The sequence below is a fragment of the Oryza sativa genome, chromosome 1, assembly GCF_034140825.1.
Source record: "Oryza sativa Japonica Group chromosome 1, ASM3414082v1".
Classification (NCBI taxonomy): domain Eukaryota; kingdom Viridiplantae; phylum Streptophyta; class Magnoliopsida; order Poales; family Poaceae; genus Oryza; species Oryza sativa.
The window spans coordinates 32,073,634-32,095,206 of NC_089035.1; the positions used below are offsets into that span (position 1 = coordinate 32,073,634).

The 21,573-nt window shown below is 43.6% G+C and overlaps 3 protein-coding genes across 3 annotated transcripts; all 3 read right to left on the reverse strand.

Annotated features, from left to right (window-relative positions):
• Positions 1-446: 446 nt before the first annotated feature.
• LOC4324628 (proline-rich receptor-like protein kinase PERK2) lies at positions 447-3,945 on the reverse strand. Its single transcript, XM_015769430.3, has 8 exons — positions 3,197-3,945; positions 2,339-2,803; positions 2,166-2,252; positions 1,894-1,964; positions 1,737-1,813; positions 1,469-1,616; positions 1,218-1,379; positions 447-1,093 (listed from the first exon to the last, which is right to left on the reverse strand). The coding sequence occupies exons 1-8, from the start codon at positions 3,870-3,872 to the stop codon at positions 731-733; spliced, it is 2,049 nt and encodes a 682-aa protein (XP_015624916.1). The 5' UTR covers positions 3,873-3,945; the 3' UTR covers positions 447-730.
• An 8,056-nt stretch (positions 3,946-12,001) lies between these two features.
• LOC136351755 (vegetative cell wall protein gp1-like) lies at positions 12,002-13,254 on the reverse strand. Its single transcript, XM_066304049.1, has one exon. It carries the CDS (start codon positions 13,136-13,138, stop codon positions 12,092-12,094), a length of 1,047 nt encoding a protein of 348 aa, XP_066160146.1. The 5' UTR covers positions 13,139-13,254; the 3' UTR covers positions 12,002-12,091.
• Positions 13,255-15,945: 2,691 nt separating this feature from the next.
• On the reverse strand, positions 15,946-16,627 carry LOC4324629 (uncharacterized). Its single transcript, XM_015766292.3, has 2 exons — positions 16,334-16,627; positions 15,946-16,228 (listed from the first exon to the last, which is right to left on the reverse strand). Exons 1-2 carry the CDS (start codon positions 16,499-16,501, stop codon positions 16,181-16,183), a joined length of 216 nt encoding a protein of 71 aa, XP_015621778.1. The 5' UTR covers positions 16,502-16,627; the 3' UTR covers positions 15,946-16,180.
• Between the last annotated feature and the right edge of the window lie 4,946 nt (positions 16,628-21,573).

Below are 21,573 nucleotides of genomic sequence, written 5' to 3' on the forward strand. Positions count from 1 at the left end.
AAAAAATCTTCCACACTGAAAGGGCGATTGATATGGTCACAAATGAATAGAGATCCATATATGACACTAAACGGGTACGAGGGACTGCGTACTGATGGTTGCTATGGCTTGGCCTATTAAAAACAACTTTTTTTTAACGGAACCTATTAAAAAAAAACTTAACAATAGGCTTATGATCTTTGGGTCCGTTTGCCACCCAGGCACCCACAACATCGGTCGGCCCATCGACTGTGTCAGGCGACATAGGCTCTCAAGCGAGCATTTCATTCCAAGTTGCAACCTGCACATGATATAGCACCAGCATAATCTAGCTTAGTTTTCAAAAACGAAAAGATAATAGGATGGCACGATTGTGGATCTGAACATAACATGAAACTTTCAGTCAACTTGTAGCATGTCAGAATCTTTAGTACATATATTCAGGGCGGGAAGGAGAAGACGAATCATTCCAGCTTCCAAACAAATCTCATCTTTGATGTTTATTAACCTGGGTGGTTAGTGAAGGTAGGTACAATTTACAAACTTCCACTCCAACAAAAATTGCATGAATTCGAAAACCAAAGAAACAACCGCGGGATTTGGAATGTAGTTTAATTTACAGTGACAGCATTACGTGTATATATACACGAACAAAATGATTTAATTCATTCGATCGCAACCTTGACGATCACGTACGGCTAAAAGTCGCCGGGCTCGCCGGGCGGGGCACCGAAATTCCGGTGTCGCACTGTCACACCCGCCCGCCACGTCTAGCGGTGGTCCGCCTGCTCAGCCTCTCCGTGCCGGCCGCCTCGCCGCTGGCGCCGGCCGTCATCTGCACGTCCACCGTCACCTCCCCGGTGTCGCCGCCGGCTGCGCTGGTGGTGTACTCGGTGGACGGGTTCAGCCCGTACTCGCTAGTTGGCTCGCTGAACTCGCTGCTCGTGTACTCGCTGACGGTGCCCGTACCGGTGGCCGAGCCGAACGCCATCTTCCTGAGCCGCTTCATCTGGTCCGTCGTGCCGCCGCTCGTCCGCTGCATCGCGCTCTGCCCGGGCGTCACGCCAGCGTTCAGGTCCTCCGCCGCCAGCTCGCCCTCCAGGTAACGCACGATCTGACCATTCGAGTGTCCACATTTTCAGTGTACAAGCTACGGAGTTGCTGAAACCAGAAGCCGTGCGGTGTGTGCTGTGTGTTTGTGTTTGTTCAGTGAAGGTGTGAGGAGTTTTGGCAAGAACCTGGCTCATCCGCGGGCGAGACCGCGCGGTGTGGCGCACGGCGGCGGCCGCGCAGGCGATCAGCCGCCCCATGTCGTACGCGTCGTAGTTGTTCTCCAGCCTCGGGTCAACCAGCTCCTCGAAGTTCTCCTCCTCCACAGCTCTCACCAGCAGGGGTCTCGCCTGTTGGACACACACAGAGATGACTACTTTCACCGGCCGTGGCAAATGGAAATCTACGTGTTCGGTTCAAGACTCGGAAGCCCACTCACCCAAGAAACCAATGTGTCAGGCTGGTCACCGTGAGACACCATGATAGGCTTCTTCCCGGTGATCAGCTCCAGGAGCATCACGCCGAATGAGAAGACGTCGGAACGGTCGTTCACTTTGCCCGTGGCAGCATACTCTGGAGCTAAATATCTGGAGATACAAGTTGTTGACAGCACAAAGTTTAGTCCGCGTGGTGCGTGCACTGAGGAACTTTTGACGTACGAGTGCAAGTGTAATTGATTGTTGTGGTTGTGATGGTGATGTGTTTACCCAAAAGTTCCCATTACGCGCGTCGAAACAGCGGTCTGCTCAGTGGCTTGGTACTTGGCCAACCCAAAATCTGCAACCTGTACAAACATGTGTGCACCTTCGCGATAAATACGCGTATAACGTCAATTATTGCAGGTTCCAAATTTTCGCGATTTACCTTTGGTTCGAAGGTGTAGTCCAGCAGGATGTTGGCTGCCTTGATGTCTCTATGAATAATCTTAGGATGACCTGACAACAGTCAAAGCATGCCATCTTATCAGAACCACAGTTTCACAGATTCCGCATATATTTATGTGGTGTTTAGGAAGAAAGGACTAAACTTTAATCCTTTTAACAAAAGCACAAGTCTCTCTCATAGGGACTTATATTTTTGTTAGAGATTCCCAAACACCACCTTAGATTTCGGAGGAAACACAAGGTGGAACTCACAGTCCTCGTGCAGATACGCGAGGCCCTTGGCCGAGCCGACCGCGATCTTCCACCGCCGCGGCCAGTCCAGCGCCGGCCGGCCGCTACCTGCAGAAACCAACCACTCGTGTCAGCCCAAGCAAGCCCCAGCATTACACGCAACAATGGTACATCATCCGGCAGCAAGTACTTACCGTGCAGGTGGAACTCGAGCGTCTTGTTGGGGACGTACTCGTAGACGAGAAGGCGCTGCTCGCCGTAGATGCAGTAGCCGACGAGGGAGACGAGGTTCTTGTGGTGCACGCGGCTGATGATCTCCACCTCGGCCTGGAACTCGCGCTCGCCCTGCCCGCTGCCGGACCGCAGCTTCTTGATGGCCACCTCTTGCCCGCGCACCGTCCCCTTGTACACCTGCCCGAACCCGCCCTGCCCGAGCAGGTTCGATTCCGAGAACCCGTCCGCTGCCGCCGCCAGCTCGTCGTACCCGAACGCGCCGCCCATCATCGCGATCCCCGGCACCGCCGACGCCGCCTCGGACGCCCCGCCGCTGCTCACGAACGAGTGCGGCTGCAGCAGCAGCGGCGGCGTCGACGAGGGGCTCGGCGACAGCGCGTGTGACTGCTGCTGCGACGGCGGCCGGTGCGGGTCGTAGAATTCGGCTGCAGGTGGCACGGCAACAAAACAGGGAAAAAAAAAACATTCGATCAGCTCAACTCAATCGCCGCGCACAGATCGATGCATCCCTGGAGAAAATTTTCACGAGCATAGCATACAAAATGGTCAAACGCTAACGAGTGTGCGCCGCGAAGACCGCGGACACGAGCCGGACGAGATGGAATACGTCGCACTGTACGCGATGCCGATGTGTCGCTATCACCACCATCGGTCACCCGCGACGACCGCAGCGAAGGGCGTGGATGGGATCGCGCTAACACCGAAAAAGGCTTGGGGGACCCCGCGTCGCGCATTGTCGCGTCGACGTGGCCGCGACGTAGCATGATCTCGCGCGACCAACACTGCCAATGAAAGGAGGGGAATACGCGCTTACGTACCTGGGAAGGGTGGGTAGCCCGGGTGGTGCGGCGGCGGCGGGTGTTGGCGGCGCCGGCGCCTCTTGCTAACGAAGAAGTAGATCAGACCGGCGGCGAGGCCGAGCACGACCACCGCCGCGACGGCCACGCCGACGGCCACCACGGTCCCGTTGTTGGAGGACTTGGAGCCGGAGGAGGCACCCGACTGCGTCGGCGTCGAGGGCGGTGGCGGTGGGGATAAAGAAATTCGCGGTGGCGGTGGTGAGGCTGGGACGTTGCTGGGGGACGGTGGCGGAGACGGGGGGTTGTTACTCGGTGGCGGGGCGGTTGGGACATCGGGCGGCGGCGGGCTTGCGACAGGCGGAGGAGGGGATGGCGTCACCGGCGGAGGTGGGGACGGCGTCACCGGCGTTGGGGTCGGCGTCGGTGGAGGCGGTGACGGTGGCACTGGTGGAGGAGCCACCGGTGTAGGAGGAGTCACCGGGGGAGGTGTAACAGGTGGGGGGCTCACCGGGGGAGGTGTCACAGGTGGGGGACTCACCGGAGGAGGTGACACCGGCGGGGGAGTCACCGGTGGTGGCGTCACCGGAGGGGGTGAGACCGGCGGGGGAGCAGTCACCGGAGGAGGCGTCACGGGTGGCGTCTGCGGCGGTGGAGCCGCCGGCGTGACCGGCGCCGACGGCGCCTGAGATGACATGGTGGCACGCGGCGCAGGTGCAACGTTAGGCTCTCGGTATGATTCAACGACCACGACCAAATACCAATGGGCTAGCTAATTAGGAAGATTACGTGCAAGATATCTATGAGCTGGTTGCAGTTCACCACGAGGTGGTTTCCACTTTGGCCGTGTAACAATTCTTCGGCTTTGCTTGCTTGCTCGCCTGGTTCAAGCGAAAGCAATAACTTGGCTTCTCTTAAAAAAAACGAGAATCTTTTTCTGTCCTTTGTATGATGGTAGTTAGCTAGCCTGGGTGGTTAGATAAGATTGACCGTGCTGAAGTCAGAGTTCGGTTGGATTGTGCATTTGTGCTTCGTTGTGCTAGGAATAGTAATGGCGCTAAACTGCTAATCATGAACTTAATCATGTATTTTCGATGCAACCGTGAGTCTTTGACAGGTAGATCGACCTGGTCAGATACAGGCAGACAGCGCGACACCAGCAGCGAGCAGCCTCACCAACTTCGGTTACATGCGAGCAGCGAGCCAAGGACAAGGCTAGACGGCTCATTGCGTGAAGTAACAAACATAATCACACAAACCACTTGCCGACTTGTACAGTTGTACTACTTCTGAGCAGTGGCTGCGGTTTTTATGTTTTCTCAGGAGACAACAGAACAAGTACGGACACAGATCAGCCTTCAGAGTATTCTGATTTGTGAAACGATTGATCCACTACTCTGCTTTGATGATAAAAGTTTTGTGACTGTCCCGATCCATCGAGGGGAGAATATTGTTCTTTTTGGCAACTTGCCGAAAAGTGGTCTTGGTTAAGAAAATCCGCCGCCTATCGCACATGCAAAACCAGAAATTTTCCTTGACTGTTTCATGAGGGGAAAGGGCTGTCAAGAGATTGGTTACGTCACAGCGTCACGACCAATTCTATACTATATACTGTCTATACATATTGGCAAGTTGGATGCATGTTTTTGCTGTGTATGCATCAATCAAGTTCTGGTAGGCGAAAGCAACTAACTGGGGTGATCAGCACGCACGTTTTCGATGCCCACCAGTATTCCCGAATCATCGCGCAAGAAAAAAAAATCAACAATAAACAGCACATAATCGATATAGTATTTGGAATAAATCAGTACCTAATTATACTCGGTTTGAAGATGCAACTTCATCTTTTTTCATGAGTATCAATATAATTCTGAAATTCGTAATCGATAAATTTCAAATTGTTTTCAGTTTGGAGTTTAAATTTTAGCTCCTTTTGATATGATAATTTTAAAATTTATAATTAATAAATATATCAAGCTGTACTCAGTTTGGAGTTTCAATTAAATCGTATTGATTCAATAGTTATGAATTCGTAATTAATAAATATTGAGCTAATGCTTGGTTTCAATTTTCAACTATAGCTTTTTTTTTTGGTTTAATAATTCTAAAATTCGAAGTTAATCACTACAAATTTGGTCTTATGTGGGGGTCTCAATTTAGTATTATCTTTATAATTTAATGATTCTAAAAATCGAAATTAATAAGCAATGAGTTGCATTCGTTTGGAGTACTGTTTTTTTTAATTAAAGTAAAAAAACGCTAAAAAGGTACACATAATTTCCAATGGTATGCTTTTTATCACATAGATTATATGGGCTTTAGAAGTAGGCCATGACGTTTTGGTCGACATACATGGGCTTTAAAAGTGGCCCGTGAAGTGAAATGCACATATATTTTATTAACCCCAATTTATATTATAATGTATTTTAACTTTTTTTTTCATAGCCAAAACTTTTTAAATTTGATTAAGTTTATACAAATATAGGAACATCTACAGCACCAAAATAAATAAACTATTTTGATATACATTGAACATATTTTGATATATATATATTTGTTTTATGTTGAAATGCTATGTTTTAACTTGATTAGAATTTAAAATTTTAATTTTAAGAAAAATTAAAATGACTTATAATATGAAACAGAGAGATATCTATGATCATAATAAGTGGCCCACGACCACAATGTTCCCAATTAGTGTAGATATATAGGTAAGGATGGACAGATGGATCGATAATCCTTGTGGCAAGTTGACTTAACCATCGTAAGGTAAGGTAAGTGACTTGAGGCAGCTAATTAATCCCTTTGAAAATTGAAATAATAGTTACCTTAGTCTCTTAAGGGAGAGGAGAGAAGACGGAAACATCGTTGTTTAACTTAACAATTGCTCAACAATGACTCTTAGCAAAAAAAAAAAAGTGAAGAGACTAGATAGCACCAAGCATTGTACATCCAAGACTAGATAACACCAAGCGTTCAACGAGAGTTAACGACACATGCAGCGATTTAATTAATACTCCTTTCTATTTCCTCTGTCTTATAACATAAGAGATTTTAAGAATATAAACAACCTAAAATCCCTTATATTATATGACAAAGGGAGTATGTATTAATGAAGAGTCTGTTCAAGAGATAGTTATATGAAAGGGCATTTTTCCGACTTGGAATACCTACAAGCTTGCATCGGACTATACCTTTGAGCATGCATGCCCTTACTCCGAGTTGGAGTAATTTTGGTCCCTAGCATTTTACTTTGTCTTGTCCAAATGTAACTAAGGTCATAAGGTCTAATATTATTACTCTACAGATATGTAAGGTCAAATTAGATTTATAAATGGTGATAGAAAAACAAATTTAACTGTATGAAACAACTGCATTTTTTTTCACAAAATGATTCTTTTGCGTGGACGTCAAATTCGCTCTTACACGTTCTTAGTTTTCTTAAGATATTTTATAACTATTTCAAGCGTTTGCAAGAAAAGATGGCACATGCGTAAGGTGTTTAAAGTACTGTTCCCATTGTTAGCCTTAACGTGTGTACAGAATGGTGCGAACGTGCCGTTTGAACCGCTCGCCGCTAGACACAAGACGGTGTCCAGGTCGAACGCGCTACGCAGGCACGCTACGTACGCAATGCCGCCGTTTCGGTATCGAACTGTCGATCCTCTTGACTTCATCAGGGCTAAACACCGCAAAAAACTGGAGCTCTCGCGCTGGCGATGCGTGCGCGCGCGCGGTTGTCACGTGCGTCGACATGCCCGCGACGTAGCATTGTCTCGTGCAACGGCCGCGCGCGCGCGTCAAATGTCAATACGCAAGTACGTACGTAGGGCGCGTAACTTACTTGGAAACACCGGGTACGGCGATGGCTGGTGATGGCTTCGGCGGCGGCGGCGCCCCTTGGCGACGAAGCAGTAGATCAGCACGGCGGCGAGACCGAGCAGGACGACCGCGCCGACCACGCCCGCGGCTACTGCCACGGTCCCGTTGGAGGACGACGACGGGGCGGACGAGGACGCCGGCTGCGGCGGCGACGGCGGTGGAGATAAATTAATGAGCGCCTGCGGAGGCGCCGGTGAAGACGGGGCATTGCCTGCATCGGGTGACTGTGGAGGCGGTGGTGAAGATGGGGGGCTGTTAGAGGGTGGCTGCGGCGGCGAGACGTTGTTGCTCGGTGGTGGCGGCGAGGCCTTGGGCGCTGGCGGGCTTGGAACAAGTGGAGGAGGAGATGATGGCACCACCGGCGGAGTTGGGGTTGGCGTCACCGGTGTAGGGGTTGGTGTCGGCTTTGGTGATGGTACTGGAGGTGGCGGAGGAAACACCGGTGGAGGTGGTGGTGAGGTTACCGGGGGTGGCGGAGGAGGTGTCGCTGAAGGGACAGGAATCGGCGGAGGAGGAGGCGGCGGCGACGGCGGCAACGGGGCAGGGGTCGGCTGCGGAGTAGGCTGCGTTGGCGCCGCACCGGACATGGTTGCGCTGCGTGCAAGTGCAACGTGGTGCAGGTATCGGTATGATCCGTACGGAGGGGGCAAGAAAAGAGATTTTTGTTGCTTGCCTCGAGCGACAGCGACGGCATATGTATAGCTCCCCCGCCGCAGTGCGTAATCGTGAGCATTCTGATGCCAGCGTGGCAAGCAGAACCGGTCAGATACAGACGGCTAGCAGCTTAGCATACTCACTCTCCAACTTCGGTCGCAAAGTGTTTAAAATGAGCAAATGACAAAGGCTTGACCGCAAATACAAATGAAACTCAGGCTGCCCGGCGAGAAAAAAAAAACGAAGCTGTTGCCGTTTCTTGTACTCTTTTTTTTTTCCTTGAGCAGTGACTGCGGTACGTGTTCTCTCAGAAGATATAAGCTACGCCGTCGATCAACCTGGGTTCTGAGTTGATCGATCTGGAGCGCAGGAGCGGTATGTTTTTCTGCTCCGAGTATGAAGCTTGCGAGTCTCTAAAGTCAAGCCAAGGTAAGATTATTTTTCTTGGGCAATTTGCTGAAAACGGTTTGGGGCTTTGGGCTTAATTGAATCCATCCGCCTTTCGCAAACTCAAGGCCAACAGTTTTTCCTTGACTGTATCATGAGGGGCCAGGAAACGGATGTTTAATCAAGTGATTTCATCACTTCCATACTAGTATATGGGATGGTTGGATGCATGCTGTTGCTATGTATAAATGGATCAATCACGTTCTAAGATGCGAAAACAGATGTAAACACATTCTAATTATCATGCACAATTTATCAACTGTATATAGTGTAAATCGGACTAGCACAATAGTTTAAAGATAATTTAGACTTTATTTCTTTTTTTTAAAAAAAAAAGGTAAAATGAACTGTTATAACTATAATCCATAAGTAATTTGTGCAATCCGAAAGATAGGTGTTACAATATATCTTATGGATTGCGCATCACACTCTATGTTAATTTGGATATACAAATCAAGTTCAAGTTCACATTAGGTGGGTTAAGCCAAGTTGGACATCACTTATATATAGGTTGAGCACAAATGTTGTCTTCACTATTTCGACTAGATATGCGCGCCTAAAATAAAATGGAGTAAATTTTAGAAAACCCCACCTATTATTACGGTCCAAGTTGCACAAAATCACATGGATTTTGACACGTGGCATATAACATAATTATTATGGTCTTAAAGTTTCACAAAATAACATTGCTAACCATTTTGACACACTCTTATATCAAAATTTAGAATAAATATATTTATAAATTTGACATGTGATTGTATAAAAAAAATATGGTAGATCTGAAGACAAAATGGAAACTAGTGTGGTTTTGTGAAACTTTAGGACGATAATATCAGGGTTATGTGTCATATGTCAATATTAGTGTGGTTTTGTGTAATTTGGACCATAATAGATAGGGTTTAAAGAAATTTGTATAACTAGTTTGAACAAATATTGCAAGATGAATGATTAACTTAATACTTGCTTTTCAAAGTTGTGGCACTACCAGGAACCAGCTCCATCGTTTGCTTAAGAAGAAAAGAACAAAGGTAGTTGTAGCTCATAATAGTTCACTAGAAGAATCTTGCATATTGTAAAAAATGTTCCCATATATTCTACTATGATTGCAAGTTGGACAGTTACGTGTTATACTCGCCACAATTGACATTTCTCAAAGTGTGATCACCTAATTCATCAAATATTGCATTTAGCTAGCGTTCTCTCTTACGACTACCAATTCTTAACCTATCTAACAATCTGTTTAACATGTGAGTGCATGTGTCGCATATAGTGTTATCGTCATATTGAATCTACTAGTCCGAGGTCCAAATGCTTTAGCTTGCATGAATGGTTCATCCCGATAATATCCTTACTGACGATAGAAGGTTGCATTTTTTTTTATAATTGTAATTCCTTATGACAAGTTGCATAAGTCAAACTGTTGCAAGGTACTACCTCCGTTTTTAAATAGATGACGCCGTTGACTTTTTCTCACATGTTTGACCATTCGTCTTATTCAAAAATTTTATGCGAATGTATAAGATATAAATCACACTTAAAGTACTATGAGTGATAAAACAACTCATAGCAAAATAAATTATAATTACGTAAATTTTTTGGATAAGACATGGTCAAACATGTGAAAAAAAGTCAATGGCGTCATCTATTAAAAAATGGAGGGAGTACTAACTAAAGAAGCATGTATAGCAACGAAGATAGCCATGACTTGCACCAAAGCGTAAACAATCCTTCAACCCCCCCCCCCCCCTCTTTTTTAAGACATTACTTTTATTCCAGAAGCTTGAAACACAATAAAGGAGGCATTGCATGAAGCTACCAAATGCCATCGTATACGAAAAATTGAATTCAAAAAACTAAATCCTTCTAAAATATATGAATTTTTACCTTGGATATGGGTATTAAGAAAGTATGTGGATTTAAATGGGGAATGTTGTGATTGTTTAAGAAAATGAAGTAAGTGGAGAATTTCAATGGTGAAAGGTTATGGTTGGTTAGGAAAAAAATATTGGTGAAGAATTGATATATTTCAGGATAAATTTTAAATGATAGATGTCATTATATTTCAGAGTCGAAGGAGTACCATTTTAAAACTATGAAATGGCTATTTCGCTTCTTTATTTCTTCTTCTCTTTCTATTTCTGTTTTATGAAGGCAACCTGCATGTCATGGTCCTAGTTTAATTAAAAAATAACGAAGTTTATTAAATTTTAAACCACGGGGTCTCCCCTTCGGTGCTTGAGTTTTGATATAGCGTAAAAGAGCGATTAACAGAGTGAAGTTGGATCGTACCATCACAAAAAAAACAAGGGTGGGGTGGTTTAAAAAATGTATGCCAATCCCTCTATGAGATCACACAAACTTGTAGAGCACAAATAAAAAAAAGTATCTTAGTACTGGCAGATATGCAGACATCGTTGACTTTTGAATCCATATTTGACCAATCATCTTATTTAAAAATTTTATGCAAATGTATAAAATATAAATTATGCCTAAAGTATTTTGAGTGATTAAACAACTCATAACAAAATAAATTATAATTACATAATTTTTTAAATAAGATAAATGGTTAAACGAGTGACAAAAAGTCAACGACGTCATCTTTTAAAAAAAGAAGAAAGTGATTATATATAGTATGTGTCCTCGCACTCTACCCATTTCTCCGAAATGTGCAAATAATCAGCATAGACACTATTCACAGCCGAATTATTTGTTTCTGTAGCTCGAGTTGAACTTGAGAATCTATGTGAGTGGCATGTTCAACTCGATGTATTCAAATTATTTCAAAATCGTTGGCAACTAGTCCCTCCATCTACTTTTATAGTCATATTTCCAAATCTAAAAAATTTATTTTTGATAGGCATATTTCAATCTAACAACTTACTCCCTCCATACTTATAAAAGAAGTCGTTTAGAGCAATGTTTAAGTCAAAAATTGGGAATATAAATCATGAATAACTCTCAAGTTGTTGAGTTTGAAAATATAAAAATTATACAAATAGATTTGTCTTGAAAAATACTTTCATAAAAGTATACATATATCACTTTTCAATAAATATTTTTTATAGAAACAAGAAGTCAAAAGTTGTGTTTTGGAGACCGTGTCGTTATCCTAAACGACTTCCTTTATGAGTACGGAGGGAGTATTATCTTAATGACTTTCTTGGATTTAATGCGTGACTCTCCATTCTTCCACACAAGATTAGCTACATGGGCATTGAGAAATGTAAATATTAATGAATCGCTTGTTTACGAGAAATGACTAATAGCATATTTAAATGGATGATAAGTAGAATCACTTATTGTTAGTCTATGTACCAAGATGAAATATGACTATCAAAAGTAGATGTAGGAAGTATTTGGTTGCATGTGAGAAACATGTAATTGTCCTTTTATGTTGTAAAATATATTTATTCCACACCGCTGCTAACTCGATAATGGTTAGCACTGGCAAAATATTCAAAATGGTGTGGATGTGCCTTTTAATTTGAATGGTCATGTCCAATTGACCATGATCATTCTCGACGCCCGCGTAATCAAAAGTAAATAGATGGAATTACTGTAACACACCACAAACAAACTGGGGCGTGGGTAACAGCCGTGCAAGCGTGTGATAAGGTTAAGCGTAAAGCGTACTCCCTCCGTACATCTTACCTATCCTTAGCACAGAAAACGATAAGTTTTATTTCTTCAATACCTTTTATCTACATATCTTTTTTACTACTTTAATCAATTATTAAGGGTATTTTAGTTATTCTTCATCTCTACTACTTCTACCTTAAGATGCTAGGAATGGATTTGTTTTTGGGACGGTGGGAGTATCTATCAGCTGCGACGATAGTTTCTGGCGATCTCAACCGTTAGATGAAGGAGCAAGTCAAGCACCAGCTGCAGTGACACACCTACTTCAACCGTCGATACAGCATCGTAATATACCTATGCCGTCCGTTTAGCCAACCGTTCATATTTCAAATGGCGCCGTGCCTTTATAACGCGAAGGCAAGGAATTTGTTTCCCAGGAAAGGTGATACGAGCATATGTACCTGGCAATGACGGCGGAGGCTGCTGTTGGCGACGGCGCCTCTTGCCGATGAAGAAGTAGATCAGCCCGGCCGCGAGACCGATCACGACCACCGCGGCGACAGCCACGCCCACACCCACTGTGGTCCCGCTGCTTTTGGATGATGAAGGTGAGGGTGACGTCGTTGGCGCTTCGACAGCCTGTGGTGGTGGGGGTGATGGCGGCGGAGGTGGAGAGTTTTGGACCTCGGGTGGTGGAGGGCTTGCAATAGGCGGAGGTGGAGACGGTGTTGGACTCGGCCTCGGTCTGGATGGTGGTGGTGGTGGAGGGTTCACGGGAGGAAGAGGTGGAGGGCTCACGGGAGGAGGTGGTGAGGGGAACACCGGAGGAGGAGGAGGAGGAGGTGGGAATTGCGGATTAGGCCTAGGATTTGGGGAAGGTACCGGATTCGGAGTAGGGGCCGGACCAGGTGCTGGGACTGGGGCAATCACTGGAGGAGGCGGTGGTGGAAAAGGTGGTGGAGGTGGTGGTGGTGGAAATACTGGAGGAGGCATAGGGGGGTCCACCGGAGGTGGAGGACGTGGAGCTGGAGCAGGCGTGGGGGGAATCACCGGAGGAGGAGATGGGGGATTTCCTGGAGGAGGCGGCGGTGGGTTCTCCGGAGGAGGTGGTGGAGGGTTCCCTGGAGGAGGTTGTGGTGGAATAACCGGAGGAGACGGTGGAGGTGTTGTTGGAGTAGACGGCGGAGGTGTTGTTGGTGACGATTGGGGCGGATTTGCTGAAGGAGGTGGCTGTGGAGGCCGATCAGGGGGAGCTGGTGGCGATTGGGGCGGATTTGCTGAAGGAGGTGGCTGTGGAGGCCGATCAGGGGGAGCTGGTGGCGATTGGGGCGGATTTGCTGAAGGAGGTGGCTGTGGAGGCCGATTAGGGGGAGCAGGAGGGGTCGGCGACGGGCTGGACATGGTTGCGCGGCGTGCAAGTGCAACGTACGTGCAGCTCCCAGCGTGATCACTAAACGACCAATAGGTCCAATGCTAATGGGCAAGAAGAGGAGAGAGCATCAAGAGCTTATATATACCTATGAGCTGGACGCAGTTCGCCACGAGGTGGTTTTCTCTTTGGCCGTGCAGATCTTCGTGTCGCTTGCTTGCTTCAATTTTCAAGCGACGTAAGCAACAGACGCACAGGCGAAACTTGGTAGTATCCATGAAAAGACTAGGCTACTCTTCTTATTTCTTTTGCCGTAGTAGCTATCAGTGTTAGATAAGATTGACCGTGCAAAGTCAGAGTTCGATTGGATTGTGCGAGGAATAGAAATGGCACTAAACTTGCTAATCATGAACTTAGTCATGGATTTTTTTATGCAAGTGTAGCATTAACCACGAGGAATAGAAATGGCACTAAACCGCTAAACATGAACTTAGTCATGGATTTTTTTTTTATGCAAGTGTAGCATTAACCAGGTAGACCTGGTCAGATACCGGCAGAGCACTTGCGAGCCAATGATATAGGTTGACAGCTTAATACACAAAATGAGGCTGACCTCTGTTTTTTTCTGGGCAGTGGCTTCGATACTTGTATCACCATTCATCACTAGACAAGTATGGCCAGCAATCAACCTGCAATATTCAGAAACAACGTGTCCGCTCATGTTTTTTCTGCTCGGAAGTTCGTCAGTCGTAGCTATGAGAGAGAGATTCAGGATTTTGACATATGAGGCAGATTTTATTTTCATTTGGGTGCCACTATGATGACATATCAACCTAGACTGACATGTCAAAAGCAATTTATGTGATTATTTGGTACTAAGCATAAGAACCGCATGTAACATCAGAAGGAAAGAGTAAACCCAGCCACATCAGTTATGTTAATTCCATTTTAGAAGCTCAGAACAAAATAAAGGAGGCAGCCCATGAATGATGAAGGTTCTTAAGAACTTCGAAGAGACAACTAAAGATCAAGCAAAAAATGCACTAAAATAAAACACGGTCACTGTGAAGTTATCCACAACTGGTAAATTGAAATAGCAATTTGGTCACTCCATCACCCATAGACTTTTTGAGTCCATACTTCATTATACACGCCAGCAGTAAGCAGGAACACATCTTGGAAGCAAAAAACTAAACAAGAACTAGCAAGTTTCATACAACGCAGTAGCTATTGGAGTGGATGAGACGGTGACAGTTTAGTTATATAAAAGAAATTAAAGATATCAAATGTTCAAGTTGAGATGGTTACAATGGTTTTCTAATAATTGGTGCATGGGGTGACATCCAAATACACGATGTTTTAAAACAATACTCTAGCCTTATTAAGTCTAATCTAACATATATACCCAGTAGTTTGAAGGAGGCTATAGGTACATATGATATGATAATGGTGCATCAGCAAATCGACCGCGTGATCAAATGCAAATATATATACTCCATATATAAGCAGCAAAGATTTTGAAGTTGCTAGCATACCATCTTTTCCATAGAGAACAGGCTAAATTAGTTTCCTAGTATGTAAAAAACATGCCCTTTCAACCAACCACGCTACATTAACATATCCAACAAAAGAAAATCACAAAATCTACCTTTCTTACTAACAGTAAAAAAATCTCATTGAAACAGTGCAATAGAAAACAAAACCCAGTTATAGAAGTGTATGGACAGGTATGCAACACAACACATCTAATACCATGTGGCCTATGGTCACAGTTTCATCTATTACTTTGCTGAAAATGTTCAGTGGATAACTGGAGTCAATGGATCATCAGTATGCAAGATGTTCCATAAGACTTCACCAGACAATACAATAATAATATAGCAAGATGAAAGTCAACTGTACTTCCATCAACATGAAGCTTGGCCCTTTCCACAAAAAAGGGAGTGGCATACTCTGCTGTAGCAGTTCAAGAATGCTAACTCTACAGAACTTATTATCAGAAAACTGTTCGTACTCTTACCTATCATTTCCATCAACATGAATCAGAAAAGCAATTAAATCCTGTTCTCTCTCCAGGTCTGCTCAAATAGCATTACCTGTTGTTTCGGTAGTCGATGAGTTACAGCTATTGTAACTAACAATTTCATCTATACTAAACGCTGTGAATATATGAAGTTTTATACATGAAAATACTAAGGAAGAAAAAAAAAACTAGCTATACTACAGTATATCAGTAAAGTTATGCAAATAAGCTATGAACCATTTGCCAGGCAACTGAGACTACTCAACCAGTTAGGCTGTTCACAGACTCAGACCATCATATCTAGCAAGTGCTGAAGAAAAAGTAACTTAATGTTTTTATAGGCAAAAACTGAAAAGGTCCTAGACACCTACTCATGTATAGCAAATACACAGGGCATAGTGGCCAAGGAACAAGTATAATTGAAGAGTGGTAAAGTACAATAATTTTGAGACTAGAAATGAAATCTCATCCAAGCCACATAGGAATAATGATCATTATTACTTTATCAGTGCCTCAGTGCAGCTTCCAATCCATACAATTTTATTTAGAGCCTACATTGGGTTGCTATGAAACAGCCCGTATAACATCAATGCACTCAAACTCCCAAAGCCATAATTAATCGTAAGAAAGTTCTTGGTCAATACCTTGCCTCATGGGCATCGGTGCTATCAATTTTCTGCATCTATTCAGCCAATCCAATAGCACGTACTACGTAGGCCACACTAGAGAAACGACATGCTAAAACCATTCACTGTAATCCATTTCAGATTTTAATAAATGAGACAAGCAAACTACGGTTCTAATTAGTACCTGAAGAACGCACAAACAACATTGCAACACTGTTATTCAGCCGAATTAACCGAATAAAATCTCCAAGATTTCAGCAATTGAAAAGACAACAAGTCATGACAGCTTATTCAACAAACAGATCCCACGCAACAGTCTGAGCACTCCAAAATACTCCCTGTCCAATTAAAACAGTATGGAGAACAAACCGAACGGAGAGTCCTTCTCCCGGTCGCAGTCTCGAGGCATCCACCGGAGGCAGCACTCACAGAAACTTCCTGTACGGCCGGCCGGCGTCCTCGTCCTGCATATGCTGCAACCAAACAAGCACGCACAGAGAGAGATTCTTCGTTAGGACCTGGATAACCCAAGAGGGCACGGCAAGGAAGAGGAGGGGGGGTTCGGAGGAGGGGATTACGAATTCGCGGACGATGCCCTTGTAGACGAGGATGGGGACGGCGAGTCCGAAGAGGCCGACGACGGCGAGGCTGCGGCGGGTCCAGCGGAAGTTGAACTCGAGGTTCTCGCGGCCTGCGTTCCACTCCTCGATCCACTTGTTCTTGTGCACCTCCATGCCGCCCCCCATCTTCTCCGCTCCCTCTCCTCGATCCGCCGCCGCCGCCGCCTCCTCTCTCCGGCTGCGAGAATGCGCTGGTGGGCTCGTGAAAAGGGGCAAAGACCCGACGCCGATCTGGTTTGGGGAGACGGCCGCAAGGTCGCTACTGTCCCTGGCGTTTGGGGATTACCAAGGATGCCGCGAGGATTGCAACCCGCATGCGGAGAACGAGAGCGTACTTCCGGGCTCACACTTGCGGGTTATGAATGCACATCACCCAGAAACCCGTGTCAGCTTCGGGAAGACGGGTTTCCATAATACGTTGCCTTTGTTGAATCCAGAAAAGATTTAATCCGGAAAATAAAGCAGTTGCGTCTTGCAAACAGCTGAATTCTCGTTTGAATTTTTTTAATATGCGTAGGAAATATAAATAGCATTGTATTTTAAATCAATGGAGGATCATTATGGGTTGTTTTGAGTAGTTATATATAGTTTTTATGTACTTCCTATATCCTATAAAAAAGCAAATTGACAGGAGGAATTTGCACATAGTTCTACAGATTTATTTTCATGTGACGGAGGGAGTACACTTCATACACATTAAGAAACATTAGCCAAAAGGGTGGAGCAATTTCAATTTGTTCTCCCTTGTGATTTGGGTTGTAAAATTTGGCGATATATATGGATTTTTAGTTCTACCCTCACAACTAAAAGGATTTATATTAGGTAGATGAAACTAATTTTGCTACTTGTGTTTTCATATGATCTTTTTTTAAACACTGTATAAACACATACGCTCACAATACTTAAAAAAACTATATAAACACTCACAATACTTACGCACTTACTCATATGTATTCACACACGTACAAAATATTCCTATTCGCATCTCTGAATTCGCTCACAAGATTGTGAATTTGAGATGGGGCTAAGGGGGAAGAGTTGATCAACTGTTTGCATTGGCGAGATTATTCGGAATAGTTTAGCTTTGTACTACTCTCTTTTTTAGACTGGTCTTTGTACTCTTGTCTTCGTTAGGGTCAATCTAGCATGGAATTGCTCCATTACTTTGGAAGCCCTGGAGTGCCAAGAAAGGCTATGCATTTTGTGTTGAATGGATTTGTCTACCTATTACTGTTGCGTCCTATTACGAGCTGACAATAAAAGCTTACAATCTTGCAGGTGATCGGTTGCCTAAACATTTCAAAGATGTTTCGTGGAGCAACCTAAACTAGTCTCATCTCTATATTTATTTGTTTAGAGCGCTCGATCTAGTTTTACTTCTATTTTTAATGGACATTAAACTGTTTGGCTAACATTCAGCTCCACGAGAGATGGAGTTAGAGCTAGAATTGTGTCAAACAAACCCTGAGATAATTGAAATTAGAGGATTAATGAATAATCTATTTTTATACTATCTGAGGACATAAATAAATAAATTAACTACTACAGAGTTAAAAAGTCATATTTAGAAAAGTATTCAAATAAAATTTTATAAATATTTGCTTTTAAGCACACGCCGTTTAGAAGCATAAGAAGCGTGCAAATGAAAATTCGGAATCAGAAATGAACAGTGCCTTGATATATCACCTTGACCCTTCGTGGGAAAAAAAAACAACTCCCTTTGCTTCTGAATAAATTATACGACACTATTTATTTTCATACTTTGACCACTTGTCTCTCGTGTAACATATTTGCAAATACTTAGTAAAATGTCATGATGTTGAAGTGTTTAGTGTCCATAAATATAAGCAAAATTTAATTATTTAAGAGTAGCTAGTGGTCAAAGGCGAAGAAACTGAAACATATTGTCAGTTAGTCGAAAACAGTATCCTTATTGTGAAATTCGCAGTATATATCTCACGCAATACTATTTAAACATTAAACTCAGAAACTACAGTAAGCCCAAATCTGTGGTTTAAGTAATCTTACACCCAAAAGCAAAACCTCATATCTTCCCGATTGAAAAACACAAACTTCTCTATTCAGAAGAAACCATGATTTTTCCATTAGGTTTCACCGCTCGAGGAACATTTCCCTTTCCTTTACCAATAACCCAGATCGTTTTTAAATACTTCAGCACTAAGCACTAAACACACATACTAGGTCCCATGATAGCAGCTCGAGAAGACGAGAATCACTATATTTTTATGGCAAAAGAATCACTATATTAACCGTACTGAAATCGTGAAAGCAACTTGGGCTAGTAGGAAATAATCTAAGCAACGGAAAAACGTGGGCCTAATTAACCCATAAGTCCAGCAAATGGCGTACAAAAACCCTTCAGTCCCATCAGCCCTTCTGCTGCTCATCATCTTCCACTTCTAAGATTTCAAACAAAGAAATCTCCATCCGGGCCGGGGGACCAGCTGAGGAGGAGAGCCATCCCCATCCATCCATCAATCTGCTCGCGCGGATCCGGAATTTGCGAGAGGAGGCATGGTGAGTTTGCAGGGGGCGCGAGGGGGCGGCGGCGGCGGCGGCGGCTACGGGTGGAGGTGGGGGGAGAAGGCTGGCCTGGTCGTATCCCTCCTAGACGACGCGCTCTTCCACGTCCTCTACGCCGCCGAGGCCGTCGTCCTCTCCGCCGCGCTCTGCAGCTTCTTCCTCTGCTGCGGCTGCAACATCTGACGAGACCTGATGGGTACCTGATCTGCGTGCTCTTCTGCTTCGATGCGGCGGCGGCCGGCGTCCTAGTCCGACCTGAAGCCTGGTGAAAGGGCGGCGCCTGTATCATCATCTCCTCGCACAACTTCGCATCGCATGTAACCTTCTCGGCGTTGGCCGTCGCGTGGCCTGTTCAGTTCTGTTTGGCTTCTTGTTCTTTTGTGAGCCAAGCACGTTGCACCTGACCGGAGTGCTTGTTGCTGTTGCCTCTTTTCTTTTGCTCCTGGAGAAAAATTTTTGTATCGCGCTGTTCCCGTTCTGAATTTTTGATGTACTAGCAATTATAAGTTCTAAATTTTCAAATTCTGCAAGTGATCTCATAATTTCCTGAATTTTGTGCGATTCTGCCGTGAGTTTCAGTGTAGCATTCTAATCGTATTCCGTTGTGCAATTGATGTACTTGCAAATTCCTGGTGTGCCTGACTATGGTTAGAACTAAGAAATCATCTTCCCTCGTTTGTATCGAAAGGAAAGAAACTAGGCTATTTCATGTGATCTTTGCGCTAGAATGCTTGTGACTTTTGAATTTCGATTAGATAATTCCCAGTAGGGTACAGTACTTAAGTATGACTCGTTTCTTGCAGCATTCGCTGGTGCACTCCTCGTCCGTTTTTTTCATTTATGGCCGGCGCAATCCGCGCAAAGGCGAGAGCACGTAGCGCCCAGCTGAGCACATGATGTATGCTGGCACTGGCACGTTGCTGCTGCTGCCATCCAGAAGTAAATGAAAGCATGGAACGCCAAGGTCCAGCACATGGACATGGACATGGACATGGACATGGATATGCCTGGCGCTGTGCACGAGGCAGAGGAGAAGAAGCGTGGAGGAGCGCGGGAGTGACGTGGTGTATGTTGACCACGACTCCTCCAGAGAGATGCCTAGGTGTCGCTGGATGAGTGAGTGCTGAGTACGTTTTAGTTTATGATATTTTTTTATTTTGACCCAGTTTACAGATAAATACAGTAATATTTATATTTTTAAATAAATTTTATTAAATTAATAGTTAGATATATTTTTATAATAAATTTATCTTGGATCGAAAATATTACTATTTTTCTATAAACATTGTCAAACTTAAGATCAAAACATCTTATACCTGAGAGAGAGGGAGTAGTATTTTTTTATTTTCTTTTTACTCCCTCCATGTTAGACATAATTTAGTTTGTCAAATATTTATTATACTAAATTATGTTTAATCTAGACCTAGATTACTTATTATATTTTGAGATAGAGGGAGTAGCATTTAGGGACTTTTTTTAATAGGACCAATGTTAAGTGATCTCAACTTGAAAATTGATTTGCATTCCATAGAATTCCTTCATTGAAAAATATAAATATATACGGGATTCCAATTATATACTAAAATATAAATCTTTTTTTACTCCCTCCGTCCCATTATAAGTGCGGCCATGAGTTTCCGTGCTCAACTTTGACTGTCCGTCTTATTTAAAAAAATTTAGATTAGTATTTTTATCATTATTAGATGACAAAACATGAATAGTAATTTATGCGTGACTTATGTTTTTAATTTTTTTAAAAAAATTTTAAATAAGATAGACGATCAAAGTTGGGCACAGAAAATCATGGCTGTACTTAAAATGGGACGGATGGAGTACCTACTTCCCTATCTCAATGTATCAATCGCAACTATTTCTCATCTTAACAGTAATTTTCGATAAAACATATAAAAATAACTATATTTTGAAATAGTGTTAGGTAATTTTTGCAACACAAAATACGTATATTTTTAGATGGGTGAAATAGGTTAATTTTGCAATACAACTAATAGCTCCACGCAATCTTGCGAGAGGCAACATAAATTACCAAAAACTATCGAAACTATCGGGAGTACGTGAGAATACTTTGGGTTATTTGGTTAGGGGTTGAAGTTTGCCAAGCCTTAGATGTGGTGTGATTTCTTAGGCTAGTTGCATGACAAAGATTAGACAAAATCACTTTATTAGCACATGAGCCCATACGTCATAGCTAAAGATTGCCATGGTTGTGGATAACAAATTATTTGGCACATTTTTATGTGACTTGTCATACCTATGGCAAATGAAGTTATAGCAAAGTTAGCCTCTATCCCAACGTAGGCCCTTTATTTGCCTTACTATTGGTAATTTATCCAAACTAACCATATTAACTCCTCTTGGTGTTTTCAAGAAAAAGTACATTGTTTTTACATTTAATAAATAAGGGTGATTAATAAATAAAATAAACAATGATCAAAGCCAATGCATTTATAATGTTTCCATGCTTTCCATTTAAATTGCATAGTGATACATTCAATAAATAAACAGGTTTCATAAATTTGTTAGGTTGTTTTGGAATTTGTTTTTTTCAAAAACATGTTAAACAAACTAAAAAAATACATATTTTCTACTTTTTATTTCATTTAGTAATCTTGGATTCTTTGAAGGAATTTTAGGAG

Coding starts and splice junctions, on each gene's coding strand:
- LOC4324628 (XM_015769430.3), bottom strand. CDS start 3,872: ATGTCATCTCAGGCGCCGTCGGCGCCGGTCACGCCGGCGGCTCCACCG. Junction 1,965..2,165: donor CGCGTATCTGCACGAGGACT/GTGAGTTCCACC, acceptor GACTGTTGTCAG/GTCATCCTAAGATTATTCAT. Junction 1,617..1,736: donor CGCGTAATGGGAACTTTTGG/GTAAACACATCA, acceptor TTGTATCTCCAG/ATATTTAGCTCCAGAGTATG.
- LOC136351755 (XM_066304049.1), bottom strand. CDS start 13,138: ATGTCCAGCCCGTCGCCGACCCCTCCTGCTCCCCCTAATCGGCCTCCA.
- LOC4324629 (XM_015766292.3), bottom strand. CDS start 16,501: ATGGGGGGCGGCATGGAGGTGCACAAGAACAAGTGGATCGAGGAGTGG. Junction 16,229..16,333: donor AGGGCATCGTCCGCGAATTC/GTAATCCCCTCC, acceptor GTTTGGTTGCAG/CATATGCAGGACGAGGACGC.